This window comes from Ciona robusta, chromosome 9, assembly GCF_009617815.1.
Source record: "Ciona robusta chromosome 9, ASM961781v2".
Classification (NCBI taxonomy): domain Eukaryota; kingdom Metazoa; phylum Chordata; class Ascidiacea; order Phlebobranchia; family Cionidae; genus Ciona; species Ciona robusta.
In genome coordinates this window covers 2563842-2591144 of record NC_143243.1, presented here as the reverse complement: position 1 = coordinate 2591144, position 27303 = coordinate 2563842, and the positions used below count along the sequence as shown (strand labels likewise).

General features: G+C 33.5%; 3 protein-coding genes and 1 long non-coding RNA gene across 5 annotated transcripts; 1 reads left to right on the top strand and 3 right to left on the bottom strand.

Annotated features, from left to right (window-relative positions):
* Positions 1-32: 32 nt before the first annotated feature.
* Positions 33-6962, bottom strand: LOC149730802 (fatty-acid amide hydrolase 1-like). Of its 2 annotated transcripts, XM_089884016.1 has the most exons (11): positions 6725-6960; positions 5965-6075; positions 5162-5317; positions 4720-4853; positions 4302-4525; positions 3824-3972; positions 3205-3385; positions 2681-2820; positions 2040-2238; positions 1627-1772; positions 33-891 (listed from the first exon to the last, which is right to left on the bottom strand). In XM_089884016.1, exons 1-11 carry the CDS (start codon positions 6917-6919, stop codon positions 775-777), a joined length of 1752 nt encoding a protein of 583 aa, XP_089740142.1. In that variant the 5' UTR covers positions 6920-6960; the 3' UTR covers positions 33-774. The 2 variants fall into 2 exon arrangements, with proteins under 2 accessions (XP_089740142.1, XP_089740143.1); XM_089884017.1 differs by lacking the exons at positions 2040-2238; positions 2681-2820 and having other exon boundaries at positions 6725-6962.
* Positions 6963-7226: 264 nt separating this feature from the next.
* Positions 7227-11076, top strand: LOC149730801 (uncharacterized). Its single transcript, XR_016385641.1, has 2 exons — positions 7227-7342; positions 7615-11076. It is a non-coding gene; the product is annotated as an uncharacterized LOC149730801 (long non-coding RNA).
* On the bottom strand, positions 7721-14264 carry LOC149730800 (fatty-acid amide hydrolase 1-like). Its single transcript, XM_089884019.1, has 11 exons — positions 13597-14264; positions 13175-13282; positions 12829-12978; positions 12329-12462; positions 11746-11969; positions 11114-11262; positions 10357-10537; positions 9949-10079; positions 9441-9639; positions 8902-9047; positions 7721-8465 (listed from the first exon to the last, which is right to left on the bottom strand). The coding sequence occupies exons 1-11, from the start codon at positions 13789-13791 to the stop codon at positions 8352-8354; spliced, it is 1731 nt and encodes a 576-aa protein (XP_089740145.1). The 5' UTR covers positions 13792-14264; the 3' UTR covers positions 7721-8351.
* Positions 14265-14414: 150 nt separating this feature from the next.
* On the bottom strand, positions 14415-27299 carry LOC149730799 (solute carrier family 53 member 1-like). The gene is made up of 16 exons (XM_089884002.1): positions 27092-27299; positions 26040-26091; positions 25112-25213; positions 23114-23256; positions 22745-22831; positions 21612-21761; positions 20972-21052; positions 20188-20315; positions 19563-19707; positions 19127-19318; positions 18317-18476; positions 17327-17533; positions 16678-16844; positions 16146-16285; positions 15529-15765; positions 14415-15157 (listed from the first exon to the last, which is right to left on the bottom strand). Exons 1-16 carry the CDS (start codon positions 27158-27160, stop codon positions 15079-15081), a joined length of 2139 nt encoding a protein of 712 aa, XP_089740128.1. The 5' UTR covers positions 27161-27299; the 3' UTR covers positions 14415-15078.
* Positions 27300-27303: the final 4 nt, after the last annotated feature.

Sequence of the window (27303 nt, the reverse complement as noted above, 5' to 3'; positions counted from 1 at the left end):
TAAATATATTATTAGTCACATAACAAACTGTATACATGCGGATATTTTATTGCTGTAGCGCTAACTATATTACACTTTAATCGTCTTAGTACTGCACGTATATATTAACAATATATAATAGTACTGTGGGGTAAGATGGGATACAGTTAGCACCTAAATCCCATATTTCCTAAACATGTTTTGAACATTCAACAACGCTCTTTTAGAATTACAGTCCTCTTTAACTGGTAGTTAGTACTGCACGTATATTTACAATATACAGTAGTACTGTGGGGTAAGATGGGATACAGTTAGCACCTAAATCTCATATTTCCTGAACATGCTTTAAACATTTAACAATGCTCTTTTAGAATCACAGTTTTATGTGTTGACCAGTTGTTAGTACTGCAAGTATATTATTTACAATATATAATAGTACTGTGGGGTAAGATGGGATACAGTTAGCACCTAAATCTCATATTTTCTAAACCTGTTTTGAACATTCAACAACGCTCTTTTAGAGTCATAGTCCTATGTGTTTTTGTTTCTGTAAATACTCTCATGTTTCCTACAAATTATACTGAAAAAAGAATGAAAACATGTCCTATTTTACCCCAACCTACTATAACAACAGGATTACGTTAATTAAACAGTTATACTGTGATGCGATTTAGTTTCATTAATGTAGTAACTACCAAACTGGATGAAAAAAAGTGAACATATCCTATTTTACCCAACTATACTATAACATGATTCCGGTAATTAAACAGTTATACTGTAACATGATTTTTTTGATTACTGAAGTAAGATTTGTGTCTCAACTTCCTTCATCAAACGAAGACAGATCTCATCCATCCATGGGAGGCCGACAAACTGAACACCAACTGGCATGTCTGTGCTATTTTCATTTACCTGTGTAGTATTTTAAGTGTTAACATAACTAATTATTACACCTCTTCACATTTTAGAATATTTTATACTGATTTATTTGGTGTTACCTAGCACTAGAACATATCAAAAGCTGGTGACAAAAATTTAAAAAATATTTTTTTTTGGTGAATGAATGAATGTAACTTACTTTATCCTCGCGTGGCCGGAAAACGACAGTCGTTATAACACGGGTGTGCACCTCGCGCCAGCTTACGAGTTACCAAGTATGTTACTTTGTGGGTCATTATTTTTTTTTTGGATATTTTTTTCATTTTTATGTATGGCTGATAATTTGGACAACTCATTAGTGACCACTGGGTTGGAGCAATTGCCGTTAAGTGTCTTGCTCAAGGACACATACGCCCACAATGGTAGCAGCGACGAGCCTTGAACCCATTACCTCTGGGTTAGAGGCAGGCGCGCTAACCACTACGCCACGGCGCCGGACAATGAAAATGGTATTAATTAATTACTGACATTGGTTACCAGAAAAACTTTCTGAATTGCTAATTTAGATAAAACATTTAAGCTTCTGTAAATTCGTGACACAGGAACTTAAATTATTGTAAACATTCATTAAAAAAATGTACTGTACAAGTACATTTTTAAATTACATCATTGCCAATTTTCTGCATTGTTAATTCAAATGTTAATATTTTCATTAGAAACAAAGGTAAAAATGTTTTGAAATTTTAAATTGTATTTTTCTGTTTTTACCTTTTTATTATGATTGTCCCACTTGTCCCCATAATTGCCTTTATGATCCTTCAGTTTATCTGTATCAGCCTGACTGACTTTGGTGACAGGAATAACACCACAAGGACAGTTAAGCAAGTTGAACAATGCACAGTAACTTGTCAGTGCTGAAAAATAAAACTAGTTAGTACCGGAAGTATATTCATTATATAAATCATGATGTCAATCACTGGCGCCGTAGCACAGGGCAAAAGGTTACAGATTCAAGGCTCGATGCTGCTACCATTGTCGGTGTTTATGTCCTCAGGCAAGACATTTAGCGCCAATTGTTAAAAAAAATCTCAATTTTTTTTTTAAAACCATTTCTTTTTTTAAATTAAAAAAACATGTGAAGCCAGTGAGTTAATTATGTTCAACAGTAAAGTAAAGTCTACCTGTTGTGTGTTCAACAGAACCAATAGGAGCAGCTGCAATTGGAAATGGGGGGCATATAACTGCACTTAAATCTAAATCCTGCCATTGTGTAAAAAATTCCTTCTTGTATTTCTCAGTTTCAGCCTGAATTTTCCACAGTCTATAAACAGAGCGATCACCCCCACCATACACCATGAGATCCTTTGCAATTCTTGGTGACTACAACAAAAACCATTGTATTTTGTTGTATATACCTTACTGCATCAATAAATGCATCTTATTTACCCTCCCTCAGCAGGGCAAGGACAGTCCTGGCTAGAGAGCCTTTGTCGAAAAAAAAAACAGCTCTAACCCAGTGGTCACTAATAATGGGTTGTCCAAATTATCAGCCATTCATGAAAAAATATTCCAAAACAAAAACAATCACCCACAAAGTAACATAGTTGGTAATTTGAAGCAGGCACAAGGTATATGGAACAAAACACCATGTTGTTGCCCTAGCCTTCCACTGAAGGATAAATAAATTACATTCATTTATTCAAGCCATTACAAGGTGTATTTAAGCAGAAAGTCATGTTATAACGACTGTTGTGGCCCGAGCATACAAGGATAAACAAGTGTTATTCATTCGAAACAAGAAAAATAATTCCAAATAACAAACCCCCCATCCAACAACGTATTTGACTATTGGTCTTAAAAACGCTGGACACGACAGCCTCCAGTACAAATAGCGGTTTACGGGATCAACCAAATCATTCTTTAAGTTTTCCATACAAGTTTTGCCACCATCAGCAAATAATGCTGCAATTTTGCAACAATCTTACTTTTTGCATAGAAATTTTTACAATTTTTTTAATGTGTAGAAATATTTTTTACTTTATTTGTCAGTATAAAAACTATTACTGTACATTAAATATTATCATTTTAAAAATCAAAACATCTTTAAAATCACTTTTGATGCAATAAAAGTTTCATGTTTTAAAGTTTTAAGAAAAGTTATAATTTAAGAAAAGTTATAATTAAGAGAGCACATCTCTAATGATTGAGAATGTAGTATAGTTAAAAATTACCCAATATTAAAATGCTATTTTACTTTTAACTACAAAGATATATTACTTAAAATGATAACAAAGTACATGCTGTACATTTTAACCAGATTTTATCCCAATTAATAATGTTACAAACCTGAAGATAATATTCTCATTGCGTCTTCAATTCTTGGCACTTTAAATGGAACCAATGTATGGCCAGCCTTCTCGAGAATTTCCTTTGTCATAAGTACAGCTCTTTGTACAGCAGGCACGGGTTCAGCATACCCATCATTTGTGTAATAACCAATGCGTAATTTCAATTTGGATTGAAACAGCTGTAAAGTTGTAAACATTACTTAAAAATAATTGGTTAACTGTGAAAAATTACTGCAACTAACTGTAACTTGCTTTATCCAGGCTTGGCTGGAAAACAACAGTAATGATAACGCACATGTTTCATGTATGTGCTGACAGTTTAAACAACCCATTAGTGATACTGGGTTAAAGCATTTGCAGATAAGTGTCTTGCCCAAAGACACATAAGCCCACCGTGGTAGCACCCAGGAGCCTTCACTGATGGGCTGTCAAATTGTTGGTCATACAGAAAAAAAGCAAATCACCAACAAAGTTACATATATATGTGGTAAATACTAAACAGTAAGCGAGACGGGGTGTATGAAACAGAACACACGTTATAACGTATAACGACTGTAGATATCCAGTCAAATGAAGATAAAGCAAGTTACATTAGTCATAATAAAACAATAATTTACCTCATCATTAAATGGTAGCGGAGGAATATTTTTATCCAGTTGAGACATCAGAGGACATGACAATGCTTGCATAGCCAGTACAAGGGTGTCAACATCTTGTGCTAAAGGACCAACGCAAGATGATAAACAGCTTTGTCCTGGTAATGAACCTGAAAATAAAAATGAATGAATGTTATTTAACTTGTTTTCCCTCAGGGCAAAAACATGTGCCCGCTTACACTTACAGTTAGCACGTATGTAACTTGGTAGGCAGTTATTGTTTTAGGGATCTTTTTATTTTTTTTGTTTTATGCGTGACTGACAACTTTGACAACTCATTATTGACCACCGGACTGGAGCAATTGTCGATAAGTGTCTTGCCCAAGGACACATACGTCCACAATGGTAGCAGCGATGAACCTTGAACATGTAACCTATAGGTTAACTGTGTCATGGCACCAGATAAAATGCACTTTTCCACACAATGATAATGTTATACCTTGAAGTCCAATTTTGCTCAATCTTTGCATAGTTGGCTTTAAGCCACATACTCCACACAGATGAGCTGGGTTCCGTATACTTCCAGCAATATCAGTACCAAACCCAAGCACCGAACCCCCGGACCCTACAAGTGACCCTGCACCTGAAGAAGACCCCCCTGGTGTGTAGTTCACATTTTTCGGGTTTCCTGTTTTCCCGAAGATTGGATTGCTGCTCTCAAAGCTGCATTTTTTTAAATGAATAAATGCAAAAAACTAAACTTTTCCGTGTCTTGCTTAAGTACACATGTGGCTACAATGGTAGCAGCATCTAGCTTTAAATCTGTATATTTTCGTTAATTTCAAATCCAGGGCCAAAACTTTTACTGTTTTAAAATCAAATTTCCCTTAGCAATTTAGAATAATTTGGAGACTTACTTAAGCATGCCCTGTACAAGATTTGTTTTTACAAATGGCACAGCACCACAACTTTTCAGGACTTTTACAATGACGCTGTCTTCTAAAGCAGGTTTGTTGATTAGGCTACTGTAACCAATTGTAGAATCCATTCCCTGATTTACAAAACATTAAATAATTTGGTATAGACAGATTTTGTTTCTATTAGAAGTTTAACTTGGAAATAATTAAACATAAATGGCTCGTTGTTTGTCTGATAGCGAGTGTAGCAACCACGCTTCTTTCTTCTAATTAAATGTTAATATGTTTTCAACTGTACGCATGTTTAAACAATAACAACTGTTTTTTGTTGTTATGTCTTTTCATTTTAAATATTTTTTGCTACTGAATCGCAGAGACAAATAAAAGTTATTATTATTTTAGTATTTTTAATATATTTTAATGTTATTTAAAAAATGGCCACCTTAACTCCAATACACTCCTTTAAACTGACAGGAAGTCCAAAAAGTTTCATGCTACTAGAGTCAGAATCTTGTAAAACAGTCAATTTTTTTGCAAGTTCTTGTGCATCTCTTATCACCCCACTTACTGAGTTAAAAGTTTGAGTGTCGCAGCATGCCTGCAAAGGTTTTAAAATAAATATTAGATCAGTTTACCTAGGTTTTACTCAGCGCTTTATGTACTATATATTTAGCATAATATTAGCCGAAAGCTACAGATATATAATAATTTAAATTCAAATTAAAGGGGAAGACCAACGAACAGCATTAAAGGGGAAGACCAACGAATAATCAAAATATGTGTATAGTTTGTCAAATAATGATAACATCGGTTAGATTTGCAGTTTTGACTTGCATTTTTTTCAGAAGTTGTTTCATTTTATAAAGCTTTGGTGGTAACATTAGTTGATAGTTAAACATCTCTATCCAGATAAAAAAAATTACAAAAGCAATTCAGGAATTTATCAGATCATTATAAAATGCAATATTGCATTTTATTGTCCTGTCTTTGAAAAAAATATTCAAAAAATAAAGAAAGCTAAGATAAATATTTCCAATATATATATATCGCTTGTTTGGTATATATGTATATATATATATATATATATATACCAAACAAGCGATATTCTGTTACTGCTAATTCTTTACATTCCTTAATAAAGTCTTGCCAGATGGCGGACGAAAAATGGCAAAATGACAAAAATACACTTTGTTTTTCGTATCAGATGAGCCGTGGAAAGATTAAAACAAGTGATGTATAACGAACCTTGTATATATAACTTTGTATAATGGTAACAGGGTCAATTTCACCTTTCTTTGCAGCATTAATTAGTTCTTGTGCGGTCATGGATAAAATTTTCTCTCTTTCATTTTCATCCTGTTAAATAAAGATATATATAAATAATTTTTACACCTTGTGCCGGCTTACCAATCGCCACAAATGTAAACTATGGCTAGGCATAGGCCTACATTAAATGCAAAAGCAACTTCGGTTATCTTTGCATAGCTTGAAAAGGACAGTTGTTATAACACGGGCAATCTGTTTAATAGCAAACCGCTGGGGCAGGTGCGCTAAACACTGTGCCAGGACGAAAGATCTTAATTTTTCCATGCTGATTATTTGGATAGTTTCGAATGAATAATTTATCCAGAAGTGACCACTGTATTGAAGTAATTACGTGAAAAGTATTATCAAATCCCTAAAAACACTACCTACAGAGCTAGTATAAGCAGCATCCAAAAAATGATTCTCTCGGTTAAGATTTGAGCAGTGACCATTATGGTATTTACTAATTATACCCAAATTAAATGCAAACATTACTTTACATCTTTTAAAGTGGCAGGCTCCAAACTCTGGTGAGGTCCATGCGGTAGCACCCCGAGTGTTGGGTAATGAGCCCATTCTGGCCCAAATCCTAGAACCCATACCATGCCACGCTGCGGGACCTCATCCACATAAAATACTAAAATAGAAAACACTTTATACCTTAAAAACTGATTCATTTTATATCAAAATAGTGACTCACCTTATCTTCTAGTTCCATTAACATTTGCTTGATAAAAAGCTTTTCTTTCTTGTTCTTTTCTTTTACCAGTTGATTGCATTTTCTCAATTTGTACAAATGAACGACTATCACACCCGAACCACAAATAATAGCAGCTCCAAGGCATGCTGCTTTCACAGATTTAATGCCATACGTTTCTATTAAACCACTGGACATTTTGCTGCTCTGCTAGTCTGCATAAAGAGACATTGTTGTTTAAACACAAAAGTTACAAGCACAATGTGTACATACATACAAATTATACAGTTACAAGGCTATATATAAATAACTTAACTATTTAATAATAAAGTTAGATTAATAATTAATACTAGTATACCACCGGCACCAGCACCAGTGCCCAGTGGAATTGAAATCAACGGTATCACGAAATGCTCCTACCAAAGAGATTAAAACCAATAACCTCCTACTCTAATGTACACAAACAGTAACGAGTATATATAAACAAATCCAGAAACAGCGTTTCCGTTCCACAAGAACTGTATGATAAAGTTACCGCGAAGTTTCTTTATGTGATTACTGCGTTCTGCATGTTTTGCGCCATTTGCATCAAAAGCATAAACTACATATGACGTAACATAGGTATTCCCCTAGATTGAAAATGGTTACTTAATTTTCATTTTTGACTTTCTGTTGAATTTGTATATTTTGCCTCCTAAAGTTTGATTATGTATTGAGTGCAACAGCCACGCGTTTTAAATGCCGCTTCTTCTTACACCCTTTATCCATAGCGTGTTCTTCTGACCGTTGATTACTTATTTTCCTGTTAAATCCGTTCTTTTCATTCTATATGATTTTTTGCTCAAATTTTACCAAGATAAAAAACATATAACCCTTCCAATGTTTTAAAATAGGCTGTTTCTGAAACACACTACCAGATGGCAGATTCGGAACAAGCATTTTGTAACATAAGAACAAAACAACCAGCTTTAGAAACGGACACACAAAGGCACATAAATGTACATTGTTGTAATAGTGTAATTGCTTGCTGTACGATAATATGTTTAATACTTGAAAATGGCTATATCTCAATTGCTTGAATCATAAAGTATATGAAGTACTACTGCATCTTGATATTACAACTAACACAAAAACCACGAAGATAAATTAATAAGTGTTAAAACATGAACTTTGTAACATGATAAAACACTATGCTAAACATATTTTTAAACATTTTAATAAACACACAGCACTTTACATGACAATTAGTTTAAGCATTTAAGGCACTATTTTCTGTAAAAAAAAACAAACAGTACTATACGACACCCACCAACAAGAAAAAGTATAAATTGCACTTTACAATACAGAATAAGGCAATTTTTAACAATTATTACTTTTTGCAGATTTTGTTATGAAATTGCACATTAAAGTATATTAAGTACTGCAGTGTGAAATTTTGTACTATATGACATATTGACACAGCAAAGAATTTTAATTAGTATGCAGAACACAGTATAGAATAAAGTCATGTACATTGGATCAAAACAACACTGCTATTAATTAAATACATACAGCATGCAAAGGCACAAATTTTACGTATTATGATGCTTAACTTCAGCAAATTCATAAAAGGACACTCTTGTTTAAATTTTCATTTCTTCAATTGTTCTTCCACTTCATGCATTACTCTCAAACACAACTCATCCTGCCATGTAGGAGCCACACATTGCACACCAACAGGCATTCCTATGCTTCCCTTCGTCACCTGTGAATATTGATAGATTATATAGTAGGGTGGGGGAAGATGGGACACCTTTTCATTATATTGTCTTGTCCTATTTAGTAGTAAACAAAAAACACCCAAGGAAATATTAAAACCATATCCCCACGACTACCATTGACCGCTGGTATTTGTTTAAAATACAATCATGATATTTGGATACTAAGTGCTAAAGATGTCCCATCATCACCCATCCTACTATATTGCTGCAAAAACGACAATCAAAATATCTGTGTTATAATGACTGTCGTTTTCTGAAAATAAAGCAAGTTAGACTCATTCAAACTACTAAAACAAAATTATCAATTCAAAAAGATGATTGGTAAACCCAACTTACCCTGCAAATTTGGTTTGGCTAATGTTTAGAGATCATTGCAGTGCAGAAAATATGTCACCTACCGTTTGGCGCTTAGGTTCTCACCTCTTTGATATGCTGGTCCCATTCATCTTGGTAGTGACCTTTATAGTTTTCAAGATCTTCAATGTCTTTTTGATTAACTTTTGTGACAGGTACAACACCGGCAGGATAGTTCAACATATTGTATAGAGCGGTATGGCTCGCCATAGCTGAATTATGATGGTTAAAATACAGTTATAAATTTAAAGGATCAAACTGTATGGCTACAAATAGCCTCGTAGCAAAATAGCTAGAGCATCCGCTGCCAGTAGAACAAAGAATATAGGTTCAAGGCATGACACTGCTATTATTGCAGGTGTATGTTTCCTGTTAAAATTACTAAACGACAAATGCGACAACCCAGCGGCCAATAATACGTTGTCAAAATTGTCACCAATGCAGAACTATACAAAAATTCATCCACAATTGGTTACATTGTGGTAATTCGAAAGCGGGCATGAGGTGTATAAAACAGAACACCTATGTTATAACGACTATTGTTGCCCCGTCACAAAGGAATAGGTTACAATCATTCGTTTATTTTATGCCTCATAAATATACACCTGGTACATTGCTGATGCCTCCTTTTGGGCAAGCAACAACAGGAAAAGCAGGGCAGATCATGGCATCCAAATTTAGATTAAGCCACAAAGCTGTGTAATGATCAACAAAAGCAGCCGCATCTCTTGCCAAACTCCACAGCCTTGTAGTTGATCTATCTCCACCTTTGTGAAGCAGCAGGTCTTGTCTTAGTCTTGGTGACTGCAACACAGTAAGAGCAACTTAAATGTAACTTGCTTTATCTTCGTGTACTTAAAAAACAATGGTCATTATAACACGGGTGCTCTGTTTCATACACCTCTTGCCAGATTTCAAGTTACACGTATGTAACTTTGTCGGTGTGTGTCAATTTAGACACCAATTAGTGAGCACTTGGTCAGAGCAATTACCATCAAGTGTCTTGCCCAAGGACACATACACCCACAATGGCAGCACGTAGAGAATAGAAAAAAAAGTTATAAAACTTATACACCAAGCGATTTTTAAAATAAAGGTTTGAATAAAAGTCACCTTAAACATGCTTAAGAGTTTGCATTTAAGATCGGATAAACTCCATTGTTGATACAAGTTTTCCAATCGCTTTCCAACGAAATCAATTTTAAGTCGTTTTTGATTGAATTCACCAGCATCAGCAAAAAATACTGGTACAAACAAAGGCATGATCAATTATTTTTTCATGAATGACAGATAAGGTAATAATACATTATTGATTTCTATACATAACTTTTAAATGCAACTAAGTTTTTAACATTTTTTATTACAATTGATTTTGCTTGGTAGGTTGAAGTAAAAAACTATTTAGACATATAGAATTTTAAACGCAATTCAAATTCTTCTATTACCTTTAATCTTGCAAAAGAGTGAGGTCCTTGCCAGAATAAACCTAAATCTTAAGAACCTCTTAGTTTTAGTACTTACATGAAACAAGTATTTTCATGGCATCAGCTATTCTAGGCACATGAAATGGTATCAACTCATGGCCAGCTTTTTCCAAAGCTTCCTTGGCTTCAACTACTGCTCGTTTAACTGCAGGTACAGGCTCCATATATCCATCGTCAAGATAGTAACCAATACGTAACCGCTTCTTAGAAGAATACACCTACAAACAGTATTTTTCGACTATTATTGTACATAGTTTAATTTCGTAACCGTTGGTATTGTTTTCTTTGATTAGCATTAAAGCCATAACTTACAATTACTATTCAATAAGTTGAAGACGTGATAATACTTCCAGCATGTTTAAAGTTGTTGTGTATGATTTCCTTCACCTATCATACCCTTTGCAGTAACTTTCATTTGTTTGTTTATTATAATTAATCATTAATCCTTTGTTAGTTTAGTATAATAAAAAAACTTTACACTGAACTTGAAATAGGTTTATTCCTGAGCTTTCTACACTGCATTAATCAGTACATTACGAGTTAGAAAGCAACATTTTTTCACAGGGGTGTAACGGTCGCCCCTTTAATCGAAGAAGTTATTTTTTATGTTCATAATCGTGTTATATCAACTGTCGTTTTAACGTTAGTATTACTACTCATATTTTCTTGAAAAATTTTCGATTAGCGATACAGTAACTGAAGTGACAAAGTAAAGTCAATTATTCACTGATAACCCGGTACGTACAGTACCTATTATGTACACTGAGACAAATACAAAAAAAAAATTTAAATACCTCATCATTAAATGGGATAGGAGGGACTGTTCTATCAAGCTCAAACATCAAAGGACATAATATGGCCCTCATTGCTAACACAAGTGTGTCAACATCTGTAGCCAAGGGACCAACTGAGGTTGTAACACAATTTGAACCTGGCAGGATATCTGGAACAAAGGAAATGCGTTATGAATGGTGAATATAATACATTTACCATATATATGCAATAGCAATACAATACGTGGGATATATCTGACACAGTGGTTTGTGCGCCTGCCTCTAACCTTGAGGTTACAGGTTTAGAGTTTGCGCTACTAGACTGTGGGCGTATATGTCCTTGGGCAAACACTTTACAACAATTGTTAGGTTTTCTAAATTTTTCAAATTGTATTGTGCGTTGTTTAAATGTAGCAATAATAGTTTTAATTCTATTTAAACACGGTTTTGTTTCTTAAAAAAAACATCATTGCTTTCGAGTCTTAAGTTCAACTGTGTTCACTGTTGCAAGAAGTTAAAATTTCAACAAAACTATGGTCCTTGACAACTATTAATGGTAGTACACTACTGGAACCCTGCAAAATTATATACTAGTGCTGAAAATATACACAAAACTTAGCATGCAGCAATGTATTTACAGATAAATAACTTACTTCCAAGGCCAACAATGCTCAAACGGTTAAGAGTTGGCTTCAAGCCACAAACCCCTGACATATGAGCTGGGCATCTTATACTCCCACCAGTATCTGTTCCAAACCCAAGAAGTGAACCACCTGATCCAATTAACGACCCTTCACCAGAGGAAGAACCACCGGGAGTGAAATCAACATTGTGTGGGTTGCCTGTCTCTCCATATACTGGGTTACTGCTCTCAAAGCTAATATAAGAAAAAAACGAATGTTCATATTTAACAGCTTTTCTGTTGAATGAATAAATGTAACTTATTTATTTCGGGGCAACGACAGCAGTCATAACATAAGTTGTCTGTTTCCTACACCTTGTGCTAGGTTATAAGTTACCAACATATATGTAACGTTTTACTTGACTTTAATAAGAATTTTTTTTATTTTGTACAGTTTTTTTTTATCGTGTATGTTTCTTACAATTAAGACAACCCATAAATGGACCACTGATTTGGAGCAATTGCCGCTTAGTGCCATCACAAGGACAAGTACACATACCCTAACAATGGTAGCAGCATTTTACTGCTTCTATTAAAAAACAACAAAAAATTACCTGAACATAAGTTGGGGTAAGTTGGTTTTTGCAAAAGGTATTGCTCCACAATGCTTTAAAACTTTAACCAAAACACAATCTTCTTTAGCTGGTATTCCAATCAAATTTACCAACCCAATTGTGGTGTCCATGCCCTAAGTAGGTAATTTACAGCATTATTAATATAAATAAATGTAACTTGATTTTGGATGCCTTTATGTATGGCTGACAATTTAGACAACCCATTAGTGACACTGGGTTAGAGCAATAGCCGTAAAGTGTCTTGCCCAAAGACACATACACCCACAGGGGTAGCAGGAACGAGTCTTGAACCCATAACCTGTGCTGTGGGTTAGAGACAGGCGCCCTAACAAACTGTGCCACGGCGCCAGACAATATGCTTGAACTATTTAAGCGTTCTCCTGGTAAAAATGATGTGAAAATTATTGACACCATCGCTTGGGGCTGCCAAACATATGAAATATGGCTGGAAAAGTAAAATATTAACACTTTCAACATACCTTTATATCACAGCATTCTTTAATACTAAAAGGTAAACCATACAATGGTCGATGTGTGTTGTTGTTGCCATTCTTCAACTGTTTTGCATTATTTTCTGCATCTCTGTTAATACCCGTTACAGAATTGAACTTCTGTGTTACGGTACATGCCTGAAAACATAAAAAATCAAGTTAAGGGAATGAAAACTGTTTAACATTGAATTGATGTACTCTCACTTTCGGAAATCGGAAACACATTATTTTAGAGGCACAAGGGTGTCGGAGTAATGGGTCAAAACTGGGATAAAGACCTCACTCATATAAAATAAGCCATTGAATGTTGTGTTTTTTTCACTTTTTTGCAAACCTTGTGAATATATGCACGCAGAATATGTACAGGGTCCAATTCCCCTTGTTGAGCTGCTCTAATCAATTCATTTGCTTTCATATTAAGAATCTTGTTTCTTTCCTCTTCCTGATAAAATGCATAAAAATAAATTAACCACATAGTCTGGCGCCGTGGCACAATGGTTAGTACGCCTGCCTCTAACCTAGAGGTTACGGGATCAAGGCTCATCGCTGCTGCTATTGGGGCGCATGTGTCTTAACAGAACACCTGCGTAACTGTGTTATAAGGATTATCGTCACCCCACCACTCAGGGTAAATAAGTTACATTCGTTCATTTGTTCACTCAAAATAGTTGTCTTCAAGTTAAAACACATTTGTCAATGAGACTAAAGTATTGGGTTGTAGGTGTAAAAACATGCATGAAAACAAAAAAAACTTACATCATATTTTTCAGATTGTTCAAGTTCCTGTTTTATGATTGCATTTTCAAGATCTTTCTTTTCGCTTGCCTTTTTTAAAAGTTGTTTCTTTCGTTCCCATTCTCTTACTTTCATAGCAGCCCCATAGACTGCAATGCCAGCAACAACCACCACAGCCACTTTCTTAGGGCAACAGTGCTTTGCTAACTCCGACATATTCCAAGCAGTATACACAAAGGGCACTACTAAACAATACTGATAGTGATAAGTGATAACTAATATGATGATATCGTTAGTATATTCTCTAATAGAAAGCTTAAATGATAATAACTGTATAACTTAATGCACAATTACACGAAAAGTAATATTGTATACATAAATAAAAGGTCGGTTTAAAAAAGCATTCGTTATCCCTCGCCGTTTCTACGCATGTCATTTACAATTACGCAATGTTGCGATAGTTCGAGTTTGCAAAACATTGCTGCATTCACCAATGCTGCAGAAATTGTCCAAGCAGAGCATGACGTCGGAGAAAAACAATGTCGCCAAATTCAAAACCTTAATGACAAATGACAAAATGTATGGTTTTATTGCTTGCCAAAACCAACCGAAACTTGCCATATTATATTTGCAACATGTTGCTAACAGAAATATTAGCAAACAAAAAACAGCTGTGTGCCGATCTTTAATTTATTAAACTAATTTGATGTGGCAACATTTGCATTTCAATGTCCATGTTACCCTAACTGGGAATGCGGGGTTTGATTCTTGTAGGATCAGTTTTGGACATACCTGTAAACCAGTAACATCAATGCATAGTTTAGTATTGGAAAATCCAATCAAGAGCTTTGATTTTATTTCAATATTTTTGTTGTAGCAACAGATAATCAAAAGCAAACAACATATTACAACTGTGGTAACTTGGAACTCAATGTGATCTCTAAATACATTAACATCTTAACACTTTTAATACAAACACTCTGGCAGGGTATGTGAATAATAGTTGTTTAACATGAACAACCATTTAGTTTTCATATGTCTACTACCACACACAAATGGCAGGTTTTAATTAGTATTACAAATTTTAGATATTATATGCTACTACATCACAGTAACAAGTCATTGACTAAGTTTCACAGTGAAAAACGCACATAAGCATGCATAGCACAAATGATTGAAAGGAAAACACATCTGGGGCTTCGGAAAAATTTGAGCGAAACGTATTTTTAGATTGTAGAGGAATATTGTTGAATGAGCTAAAGCACTCTTTTTTAAAATACAGAGATATCCAAAAAACAGTGAAATTGCCATTTACTAGTATTAAGTATTGATGTACATATACAATATAAAGAAAACAATTAACATCAGCAGCGGATAAAGCAACGTTGTGACCTCTTGACATACAGCAGGAATTGTAACATCCAATAATCTCTATTAATAATGAAGTTTTCCCCCCCACAACATGACACTGCCACTTTGAACTTCAAATTGCTGTCATATCATTTACACTGCACTTGTACTTGTCCCTTCATCAGAGCAACCAACCTCACCAGCAAAGATAATCACGCTAGATGAGTTTCTCCTATATAAAAAAATGATGAATAAATATCACTTATTTTTTAAATATACTGGCTTGTTACAAGAGTGTCCAAGAACATACACCTCGTTGCTGCTTACAAGCTACCACGTATGTAACATGTCTTTGCCCAAGGACACATATGGCTATAAATCACACAAGTGTCAGCATTAAGTCTCAAACATGGTATCTAGTGGTTCAGAGAACAGTGCGCTAATCACAGTGGCTTTACAAAAATATTGCAGAGAGGATTCAGATTGGATACTTTCTACCAAAAAATTCAAACAGATCATTTAAAGAAAAGAGTGAAAACGCCCCAAAAAATAAAATTTTATAATAACTTAGTATAAATTTTATTAAAATATTGTTCTTAGCACCTTGCTACATTGCTTATCTTCTTTCCCACCAAAGAACTTTGTGATCCCTTGTCATTACCAAGTTTATTACGTTTGAGCAAAACAGAGTCAGCGCCGTTCATTTCATCCATCATTCGTTCAAGTGTTGCGAGGTTATCAGAGCGTAACGGTGCCACAGAAATGTCACGAACAGCTCGAAATTCACCACAGTTATTCAGATGTTCGTTTTCAAGCCGAAAAAAGTTCCACACAAATCTCCTTTTAAAACAAAATAGGAACAAAGTTAAACTTTATAACTTGCTTTTAAAAAAAAACGCTTGTTACAATATAGAATTTAAATGACTAAATGCATTTAACATTGGGATAGTGGACCAACTAAAACACAAGTTTTAAGCTATGTCTTGCCATATAAAAGTGTATTACTAAAAAATAGTATTATAACCGGTGCCTTAAAACAGTGGTTAGCGACTCTAACCCAGAGATTATGAGTTCAAGGCGCTGCTACAGTTGTGGGCGTATGCGTTAACTTGTAAGTTAGCATGAGATGTATGAAACAGAACACCTGTGTTATAATGGCTGTCATTTACTTGCCACGCAAGGAGCATGAAATATTTGTTGATATTAAAATACACACACACCTTAAAACTTCCAGCACTGCATATATAGTTGATACAATAAGACCTGTGGCTCCTGATGGAAATGACTCATTGATAGCAATTCTTATTATCCACGAAAATCTAATAATCATATCCTCAACTATTGCGAAGTAATACACCACCTGTAATGTAAAGTATTTGATGTGTTATTATAATTAGTAAAGACACTCATTTAAACAGTAAAGCATATAAAACAGTGACGGTAAAGTAGAACTAGAAATTTTAATTAAAAAATTTAAACCTTTCAAAAAAATACTTTGTGTGGCTACTACCAAGTTTAAAAAATAAGAAGAAATTCAAGACTTTAAAGATTAATGCTTGAATAACTGAAAGATATAGAATATGTGGTAATATTTAAATAAAAAACTTAATACACCTGTCCTGTTTAAAATTAAAGTCAGTACGTCTTATGGTCCAAATAACTGGGACCACTAACAATCTCCTTTTATTAAAAATAAGATTTATTAAACATTAAACGATAAACCGACTAAATGTTCATTAGTATTTTAAATACCTTATAAGGATACACCATCTCTTCCCTTAAGAACTTGTTTTCGCCAGCATTTCGATCTAAAAATCCCCAATCCATTTTGATATCCCAACCAAACGTGTAACAACTACCAATAAATAAGCTAGCCAGCCATAAGAAGAAATAAACGCTTTGTAATTCGCCCGTAACATCTGGAATAAATGACCATATGAGTTAGGAAAACTTACACAAAATATGAATACTGTAATACAGGAGTTGCGACTTTATGATGGTAATTTATAAGTATTTACACAAAATATAAATACTGTAATACATGATTTTTAATAATATGGTAATTTGAGTAATAACAACTGCATAAACCAAGTTTTAGATAATTATGTTTTTGAATTGTTGTATTAGGGGCTTTTTATAATGAGCCAGAAACTGTTAAAATATGAGCTACAACAAGGCAAAGTTTGGTATGTTTTAAAAAAAGGTCAGTAATTTTTAAAAGAATAATTTAAGCGGCATTTTAACCTTGCAGCAATTTGCAAAATACTTTATTTAAAGAAAATAATTTACAAAGATACTTTTTGTCGTTATGATGATAATTCATAAGTTATTACACAAATATCATTTATATATATAGAATATACTAATTTATAAAGATATTTAACATCTACAACGATCTAACCTCTATGTAAAACAAATAGGGCTTGAAAAGTCACCCTAAAAAATGTGGTTGAATATTTTCCAGCATTTACGAGATGGGGAAACCACTTTTGTGAGTCGTAGAAACGCCGGAGACATTGCACGAAACGAATAAATGCTGGATAGCATTGTAATATCGCTCTCAGTCCATAAGAATATGAACCACATACACCATTACCTTTGGCAGGATCTGAAATGTAACAAAAAGTTTTTTATTAAATTTTCTTCAGGATTATTTGTGGTCATTGTAATGTAATCATAATGCATACATTTGTTTTATAGACAATTAGACATAATACATACATATGTAGCAATGTAGCAGAGACACAAACATACATATGTGGTGTAAACAATACATGACACTTCAATGTCGATACATGCTGATTTACGAGAGCATTAACTGCTCATATAACACTACTATACGTTCAATAAATTACTGTAAAGATGCCTACTTATTACTGCTTGCTAAAGAACTTTCCTATTTGTATAAACTGTAATACATTTTGTGAATCCAAACCTGATTTTGTGCTCACAGAATTGAACGATTCTTGTATAAAGAAATACAGTAAGGATCTGGTGCAATACTTAACAGACGAAAATTAAGTACAATCAATTGTATAATCCTAAATGGTATCCCCAGTCTTTTATTCATTCTCTTTGAATTTGGCTGTTATGTAAAGCTCTTGAAGACTTTTTTGAACAAGAGATTGACAACACCATTTAGGCAAAATATATATTTAATTATTATGTTACACAATTTGTTGGACTTGACTTCTAAGTTATACAGGCTATAGTAGGATGGGACATCTTTTCATTCTATTTTATTGTCTAGTTTGGTAATAAACAAAAAACATTCAAAGAGTTATAAAATCGCATTCTGACGACTCCCGTTTGTAATTGTTTAAAACACGGTCAGGATATTTAGACGTCCCGTCTAACCCCACCCCACTATTATATAAGTTTAGCCACTTACATGGAGTGTTAAATGGTCCTATCCAAACATCTGCATCATAAGCATAGAAACAACATATGAATTCAGCATCCATAAGTAGCACTGCAAGACTGTTTAACTGGTCAGCCAACCAAAAGTCAGCAAACTGCACAGGGTAAAAACCACACGCAAACAAGCGCCACTGTCACGAAAAATAAATTACTTTAGAAAATATGTTAAATTATATACACTTTTTACTAAAATAATATGATTTTTCATTTACAGACATTAAAAATTTAACTTTGGAAAATGTGTTACTACTACATACTACTGCAAAAAAACGCAATACCTGTCAGCTGTCATATATATATTTACCAAACATGTCAAACTTATAAATGTCTTTAATAAAAGCAAATCATTTTCTTAAAAACACAACAGCCCATACTATATACATATAACACAATTGTTTTATTCAACTTTGTAATTATTATGATTATTATTTTTCTCGTTTCGATTCAAAACTAAGAGTTTTATCGGAAGATTTAAAAATGAAGATATATTAATATAAATAAATATAAATATCTATATATATATATATATGGGATAATATGTTCACATTAAAACTAACCAAAAATTCTTTGTTTATGTTTTCAATATTTTACGTTTAGATTATAAATTGTTTTATCCTCGTGTAGCTGGTAAACGATAGTTGTTAAAACACAGGTGTTTTGTTTCACACACCTTATGCCAGCTTAGGAGTTACTATTACTGCCAATATAACTTTATGGGTAATTATTTTTGGGGAAAGTTTATTATTTCGATTTGTTGTACAGCCGACAGAATAAAACTTACCAATCGTTTTAGGAGCCAGAACCTTGCTTTATGGAACAAAATGGGCAGCGGATTAAACAGGAATACAAGGTATGCAATATACACCAATGCTGGGTTAAGAAACACAGGGACAATAGAACGCAACGTAGACAGACTTCCAAATAAATATGAAATCAAACTTAAGCTCCAGATAATGGCAAAAATGGCAGAAATCTAAAAAATTAAAATAAAATATTAAAACTGTTGGATTTAGTTAAAACAATGTATTGTATAATGCAGTGCAGTCAAAAAAGGGTTTTATTGCAATAAAAAAAATAAAAAAAATAGTATATTTTAAAGCATTATTTTCTCTCATTCATTTAAAAAAAAATTGTGTATATATTTAATTATTTTGTAAAATCTTTTTTTAATACCCAGAAAGCACTCCCAAAAAAGGTTGTACAATTTAGTTCCAAACCTCAAAAAAATGTTGATGAGACAAATGATGACGTGGGTCTATCTCAAATATGAGAACATGATTAACACCAGCAGTTCTCCAACCCCATACATTGAAACCAAGGCAGGTAATGAAGAGAAAAGTTATAAAACCTGCCCTGTATAATCTAAACACAAACAAGCGGTATGACTATGAGGTTTTTACACATAGGCACCTAACTTTTTAAAATGCAGGCCAGGGCAAGGATAGTTGGATACATTAGCTTGTAAAACAAAATTCCTATAATAGGTTGTAATTTTGACTGTTAAAAACAGTGAAAAAACTATAATGTTGCAGGTTGTAACACAGGTGCCAAATCTACACGCTGCCACCCTAGATTTGGCACCTGTGTTAGAACCTGCTACATTATAGTCTATTTACCTCCTTTTATTGCTTATTACACAAACTAGGCAGATAATTAATACGTTGGTACAAATATTTTTTTAAATGTGTTACATTCAGCCTGATTCAGGGGGAAAAAATGCTAAAATTACACATACTAGCACACGAATACAACATTCTCTACTAAACTTAGATGAATAAAAGGCATTTATAGCTATTAGCCATGTCATTGCCCTACTGTATTTGTCATCTTATATTGACTTACGTAACGATCAACTGAGGATTAAGAGTGACAGGTAAGAAGGCGGCAGCAACACCTACAACTGCCATCATGACTAAAAACATACCAAGGAATAATCCAACACGAAAAACAGTTCCTTTTGGATATGTTGTCTGAAAATTAAAGAATATTATGAAAATGATAACTTTATCTGTCTTTAAGATTCAGATAGACAAGATTTAAAATATATATTTAAAAAAAATATTATATGTTGTTTCAAAATTAAAGAATATTATAATACTAACTTTTTTGTTTCTGCAATTAGGGCAAGGAAGATTTAAAAATATTTAAAATTAAAAGACAGGTTGTGGGGACAAAACAACAGTTGTTAAAACACGCTTACAGTTAAAAACATACAGAACATTATAATAGGAATAAACAATTTTTGTCACTGCGATTACAGTAGCAAAGATTTAAAAATATTTAAAACAAAAAAACAGGATATGGTAATAAAACTACAGTTGTTAAAATAAGCTTAGAGTTAAAAATATATTCACATTAATTGAAAGAAAGAAGCATGGTCGCTACATCTAGCACACAAACAATAAGCGATTTATTTAATTATTTCCAAGTTAAATTGTTCATAGGTTACTTTAAAGGTTATAAACATATTATATCAATTCTACTGGTTTAACTAATCAGGTGTTGTGATACAATTTATTTCGCAGCATCTGTTACTACTCATAAATAATTTATTTGTAACAGGGCCAATTTTCCTGGAATACTATACAAATATGGAATTGAAATATGAGTACTTTTTTAAACTTACCGTATCTGTAAGCGGAGGTACTCGTAATCGTTTCATTGCTTTTGAACGGTCTCCATTTTCAAGCTCATTTATATAAAGATTCTGAGAAATTTGTAATATACATATATTTATAATACAAATATGTTTATAAGTATTAGTAACAGCCCACTTAAAATTCTGAAGCACATCTTTTTATAGAGCTCATTTTGGTAATTTATTTTGTCATTTAAAAAAATGATATAGCCTATTACAGTAGGGTCGGGGAAGATGGGACACCTTTTAAGTCTATTTTATTTACCCATTTGGTAGTAAACAAAGAACATTCAAGGTTGTATTATAACTTGATCAGGTTACTTAGATATTATGTGTTAAATGTGTTCCGTCTTACCCCACCCTACTATTAAAAAAATTTAACGTTTTTTGGTAATATATATATAGTTGTGTACTTGTGTTTTGTAGAGCCTACAATTGCCAAGACAAAGAAATCAGGAGTGTTTGTTATGCTACAGCTGTAATAAAATGACATTATACATAGTACCAAATAAAATCTATAGTTTTACACCTTTATATATCAAAGGGTTTTATGCCCTAGAATATAACAAAAATGTAGAGCTTATACACTAGGCTATATGACATATGAATTTAAATTCCGTTAACGTACCTCTGTTTTTAAAATATATTCAGAAATAACATTATCATTGTGAAATGGAGCAGTTTCAACATAATTTTTCCTCCAAGCAACTCCTTTATCAGTATCCAACACTTTGTCATGCTTTTTTAAAATCTTTCGAAATCCTGTGAAATTGAGCTCCTGAAAATACAATGTTTTTGTCCAGTGGTCAAAGAAGCAGCATGGTGGCGTTTTTTCTTTGTTTCAATTCTATGTTCGCATTTTTTATGTGTTAATCACTCTCGCTAACACAGTTGGGTAAACATTTATTAGTGTGCGCCGCATTGTAAGATTAATGATAACGTCTACCCAAACACTGATTAAATACCCAAAATATCCCTTAGCAAAAAAGCGCAAATGTTCTATAAAGCAAACATACTTTCAAACAAAGATTTTAAATGCATTTAATTACTATTTTGATAATATTTAACACAAAAAGTCAAAAAGTTCGGCTTTGTTGCAAAAATCCAACTGTTACTTAATCCATATTATGACACAAATAATCCAAGGTCGATGTGTGAATACATATTATGTTGTAATTGACAAAATTTTCTTCTAATCATCTTACTTGGGGTAATTATGGTGCAAGCAATAATCCCCTGTTGTATAATTAAAACTAAAATTTAAACTCTTGGAGTCGCACACACCATGTGTATATGGAGTTACCTTTCCTTTGTTTATGATTAGTAGCTAATTTAAGTAGTTTGTGGTGTTTTTTTATATGTTTGGTAACTGTTTGTTCATCACTAGGAGCAAAACGCAAAACGTGATTGGTAATGTGCTAATTGGACCCTTGTTATGTTAGTTTAAAGAAAACTAGCCTAAACACTGTTTTAACTTATTTGCTGGATTACAAATGAACTTAAGGTACAAACAACAGGATCTAAAATTCACTGTGGAATTTTGGCAAATGTTAGGCTATTGAATAAGTCACAGGTTATACAGTTTCTGATTCACAAACTCAGATACTTTTGGCCAAGCAAACAGTAGGCCCATTGATAGTGCTTGCCACAAAAATAAACCAGGTTATTTTCCATGCCATAGATTTTTAGGTGAATTTTGAATGCTCAAAAAAACATAACTCTGTGATGGATTAATAATGAAAGTACAGCAGGTTAACGTACCTGATAATTTTGCAGCAAAATAAGACTGAGATAATATTCGGAAAACGCCAATTTGAGATCAATTATTGTTTTAATACGAACTTTTTCCTGAAAATATTAAAGATGAAATGCATTACATTCTTAATTTAATTTCAAGATTCTAACCGAAATAATAAATTTGCTAAGCTAACCTTATAAAAAGTCTGTATTGATGCTAACAAGGGGGCACTTTCAACATCAATTAAAATTGTCATTTATATATATATATATATTTAATATTTTCCTTTTGGATTCTATACTGAAACATGTCAGTTAATAAATATGTAAGTGCACAGTAACTTTTTAAACACCCCGTAAATTCTATTAAGTAATTCTATCTGTTTTTCTTACTTTGTCGCGCATGAATAGACGTCCACGTGGAAGGCGTCGGCGAAGTTTAGATACGCTGTTTGGGTTTGTTAAAAGTGAATTTTTGTGTGCTTGTAATTCACTTTGCAGTAACGCAAACTTCCGAGTTGCTTCTGCTTGTTTTTCTAAAAACATAACAATAACAATTGTTTGTTATCTTTTTAATTTACTGAGATATTAGAAGTATGCTTGGTACATGGTATGGTAATATGTATACAAAATCTAGCACTTATAATTAGGGATGTGCCGAGCCGAGCCCGAACTCAAAAGCTCGTGCCCGAGCGTCTCCTTTTTTGACGCTCGGCGCTCGGCTGAAAACTGGGCCGAGCGCCGAGCCTTATGCTATTGCTATAATGTTGCACGCGAGAGCGAAAAATATTAAAAATGAAAAAAGTGAAGCTACTAAAAGATAACGAGACTAGTCAGCGTAGCTTTCTCTTTAATCATTTTCCGTTCGTTGTGAATTTGCTCTCTCGCAAGTAACGAATCACAACGTCGGCGAATTTGACCTTATGCAATTACAGCAGGTGTCGAATTACACGATAGCCTAATCCCTAATGTTTCCGTATCTGATTTTAAATAAAAAGCCAAAAACTCTTGAACTTTTTTACAGGATTGTAGAAGTAAATCCGGACGGTGATCGGTTAATTTTATTGAAAATCCGGGCGTAATATATTTTACGCGCGTCTGTCACTCAAGCTACGAAATCTTGCATATTTCTGACTATAGCGCGGGCGCCTGTGCGATAGAAAGGTTGTTAAAGCTGCGATTTGATGTTTTATGTTTGTTGCGTGTTCGTTATAATCACGGGTGTTCGTAATTATCAGGTAACAAAATCGATCGAATAACAAACATTGCCGTGTTGCATTTTGAACCTTTTTTTTGTTCAATTGTTACTTCACATGTCTTACTGTAACATAATTATTAATTATGACATTTCATAATGTACCAATCGAGAGGAATGTGCCCATTGCCTGACCCACCACGCGATCGAAAGGTCACATATTTACGCTCTGCGCTCGCTTAGGAAATAAAGGAAGTCGCATGCGATAGCATACATTCAACACTTGGTAAGCGAAGCAATCGTTGTGAATATGCTCTCGTGGAAAATGACGTAATGCCACGTCAGCGTGCAGCCAGTGTTTTATAAATTATACGATTTATATAAATTGTTTAAACTTTCGGATTTTGCAATAGTGTTACTGTTACATAACATAACAAGTGTACATAAATTTCTAATTAAATATTTTATGGAAAAAACTAATATCTTGCAACTGGGATTTACGAAACTTTGGTTCTCGCGCGGTGCCAACGAACAACGTTTTTTGGCCTTTGTCCAAGCTTGGCCGGGACGATATTTACTTCTTGCCGGGACGATATTAACTTTTAGCTAGTCGCTGTGTTTTCGCAGCGTAACCGATGCGCTGGACGTAAGAAAGTTGATTTTATTATTAATAGGATTTCTTTCTATTACAAAAATACGAGCGTTTTTCGACGATCCGGACGGTGACATTATCAGTGATAAAGGGGTATTTCTACAATTCTGATCTGATAAAAAACTGCTGCAACAGTTATAAATAATTTTTAATTAAATATTTTTTGTATGAATTTTACATTTTGCAACACTGGGAATTACGAAACGAGACGTCTCTTTAAACGCAAACCACGTGTTCTGTATTATTTTGATTAGCGACGCTTTTCGACTGAATAGGAACGTATTCTCGTACGCCTTTCTCCTTGATGACGTCATAGGTTTTCGTTGAAGCTCGGCGCTCGGTGAACCCGAGCTTTTACGACCTCAGCACATCCCTACTTATAATGTAGTTCATCACACACACTAGAAAAACAAGCAAAACGATAAATAATTTAAATTCAAATAAGCTCACATAAGCCCAGTTCTTTATGGTTTAACCAAATACAAGTAAAAAGTTTCCGTAAAAAAAAACTACCTTTTGGACTTAAGCTAGAGAAATAAATTACCTGCAAAAAATGTGTTGACTTTTGTTAACTGAACGTCACATTCAGCGAAGAACTGCTCCTCAAATAACGCAATGTGTCGATCTGTTTCTTCAGATGTTCCAACTAATACAAAACATATGTGAATTAAATAATTATATAATATATATCACATAAATAGGCCCAAACATTGGGATTTCACAGATCATACATCATGTAACATGATTTGAAAATGTAAAACGTAACTGTTTAAAAATATAAAATTGCAAAGTGATCCAGGTGATATAACTGTTCGGTATTTAGCAAGCTATCAAGGCTACAACAGGGATAAACAAACTCTGTATTGTACTGTAATTTATGATTACACAGTTAACATAGGAATTTTTATAGCTTAACATACAGTCCCACCATTAGGTGGAACTAAACAAAGTTACAGGATAGCCTTATAGGCTAACAACACAAAAATAGCATTGCAGTATGACTAATCTAATGCCCTTTCCAATTTAATAAGTGCTCTAAAACTAAATTGACAGCAAACGAATCAGCACGTTGGTGTGAATACTATTCTAAAAAAAGGCAGTTGCTTTTAATGGTGTTGCATCTTAATTTGGAGCATATAGCAGCAAGACAATTAAGTTAAAATTGTTTGTGCACAACACAACAGTTTGTGCACAACATAATTTGTTCCATTTAGAAGATGGTAGCAACTAACCAAACAAATTGATAACCTTTTGTGTTTGCGAATTAACATTCTTTACAAGCATATTTATATACATACAATATATTGTATTTTTGTATGTCTGCATACACCAAGTAGGCCTGTCCATGTTGCGCAACCAAAACTACGCCAGGAACTGCAATATTCTGTATACTGGGCTATATTTGTAAGCAGTGGTTGCATTTCATAGCATCCCAAGCAAAGGTAGATTTAAAATAATAAGCTTTCACTTACGCTCTGAGTTAGGAGCATCATCTTTACATTCATAAAGCATATTTTTAAGAACCTGTTAAAATACACTATTAAAAATTTGTGAAGGTTTTAAAAAAAAAGAAAAAAGAATGAAGCTTATTCCTTGTGTTGCATTGCAATAACAGTGCTTTTAAAAGGAATGTTATGCTTCATACAAGAGGGCCAGCTTACCAGTTATCACAATCATATTCTGGGCTCCCAAATAAATTTTGAAAAAATGAATGGCTGACAATTTAGACTATTTATAAGAGATCATTGGGTTGTAGCGAACTAGCAATTGCCGTTAACAGCTTTGATCAAGGACGCATTTGCTCACAATCATATGTTTTAAACCGTATTGAGTTGGCAATGCCTATTACGACATGCTTAACATTGTTTTACAACAGCTGGTAAAGATAATACTGCCGCTGGTGACCAGTGAAAATTTTAGTCTTAAAATGTTCCTTACGTCTCCATGATACCCGCTGTATAATTTTTTTTGGAAAAAACTTGGGCGTGTCGAAAATTAACTTTATAAATGCACAAAAACATGCTGGGTCACCGTAATTCGCCTGACTTGCATAAGGTTAACGATTTATTACGTTACAATAGCAATATGTTACGTCACAGTGGTGACATATTACGCAAGTTACAGCACGTTATAACCTTGTTTTTCACACTGTTTAATGCTAGGGAAAAAAACATTTTGAGATCAAAGTTTTTACTCGTCACCAGCGGCAGTATTACCTTTGGTAAACACATATGATATTCAATAATTGAGCATAATATTTGTTATAAAGAGTCAAAAAGACTAAACAAGAAACAAACAGTCTTTTATACCAGATGGTTTTATAAAGTGCCAATGTTTGAATGGTAATTACTAGTTATTGTATACATTTTTACCAAGCTTGAGTAAAACATTTAGAAATGCTGTATATGTGGTTAGATTACCTTTTAAATATGTAAACACAATACAAAATGCAATGCAATATAGTAGTGTAAAACAATGTGTGGAAAATAACATCCTTAGAGGTCAAATACATTAACATACTAACTTCATAATCAATGTATTGGCTTCTCCACTCTGGTGTAAGGTGAGCTTGTAAATTTGCTCCAAACTTCATATTATTTCCCAATATGTTATAATCCAAGGCTTGAATATAAACTTCAATATGTACAATGAATTGCTGCACAGTTTTATAACTACTACAAATGTACAACTACATTGAATACATCAAATCAAAAATACATGTTCCCGTTCTCCTAA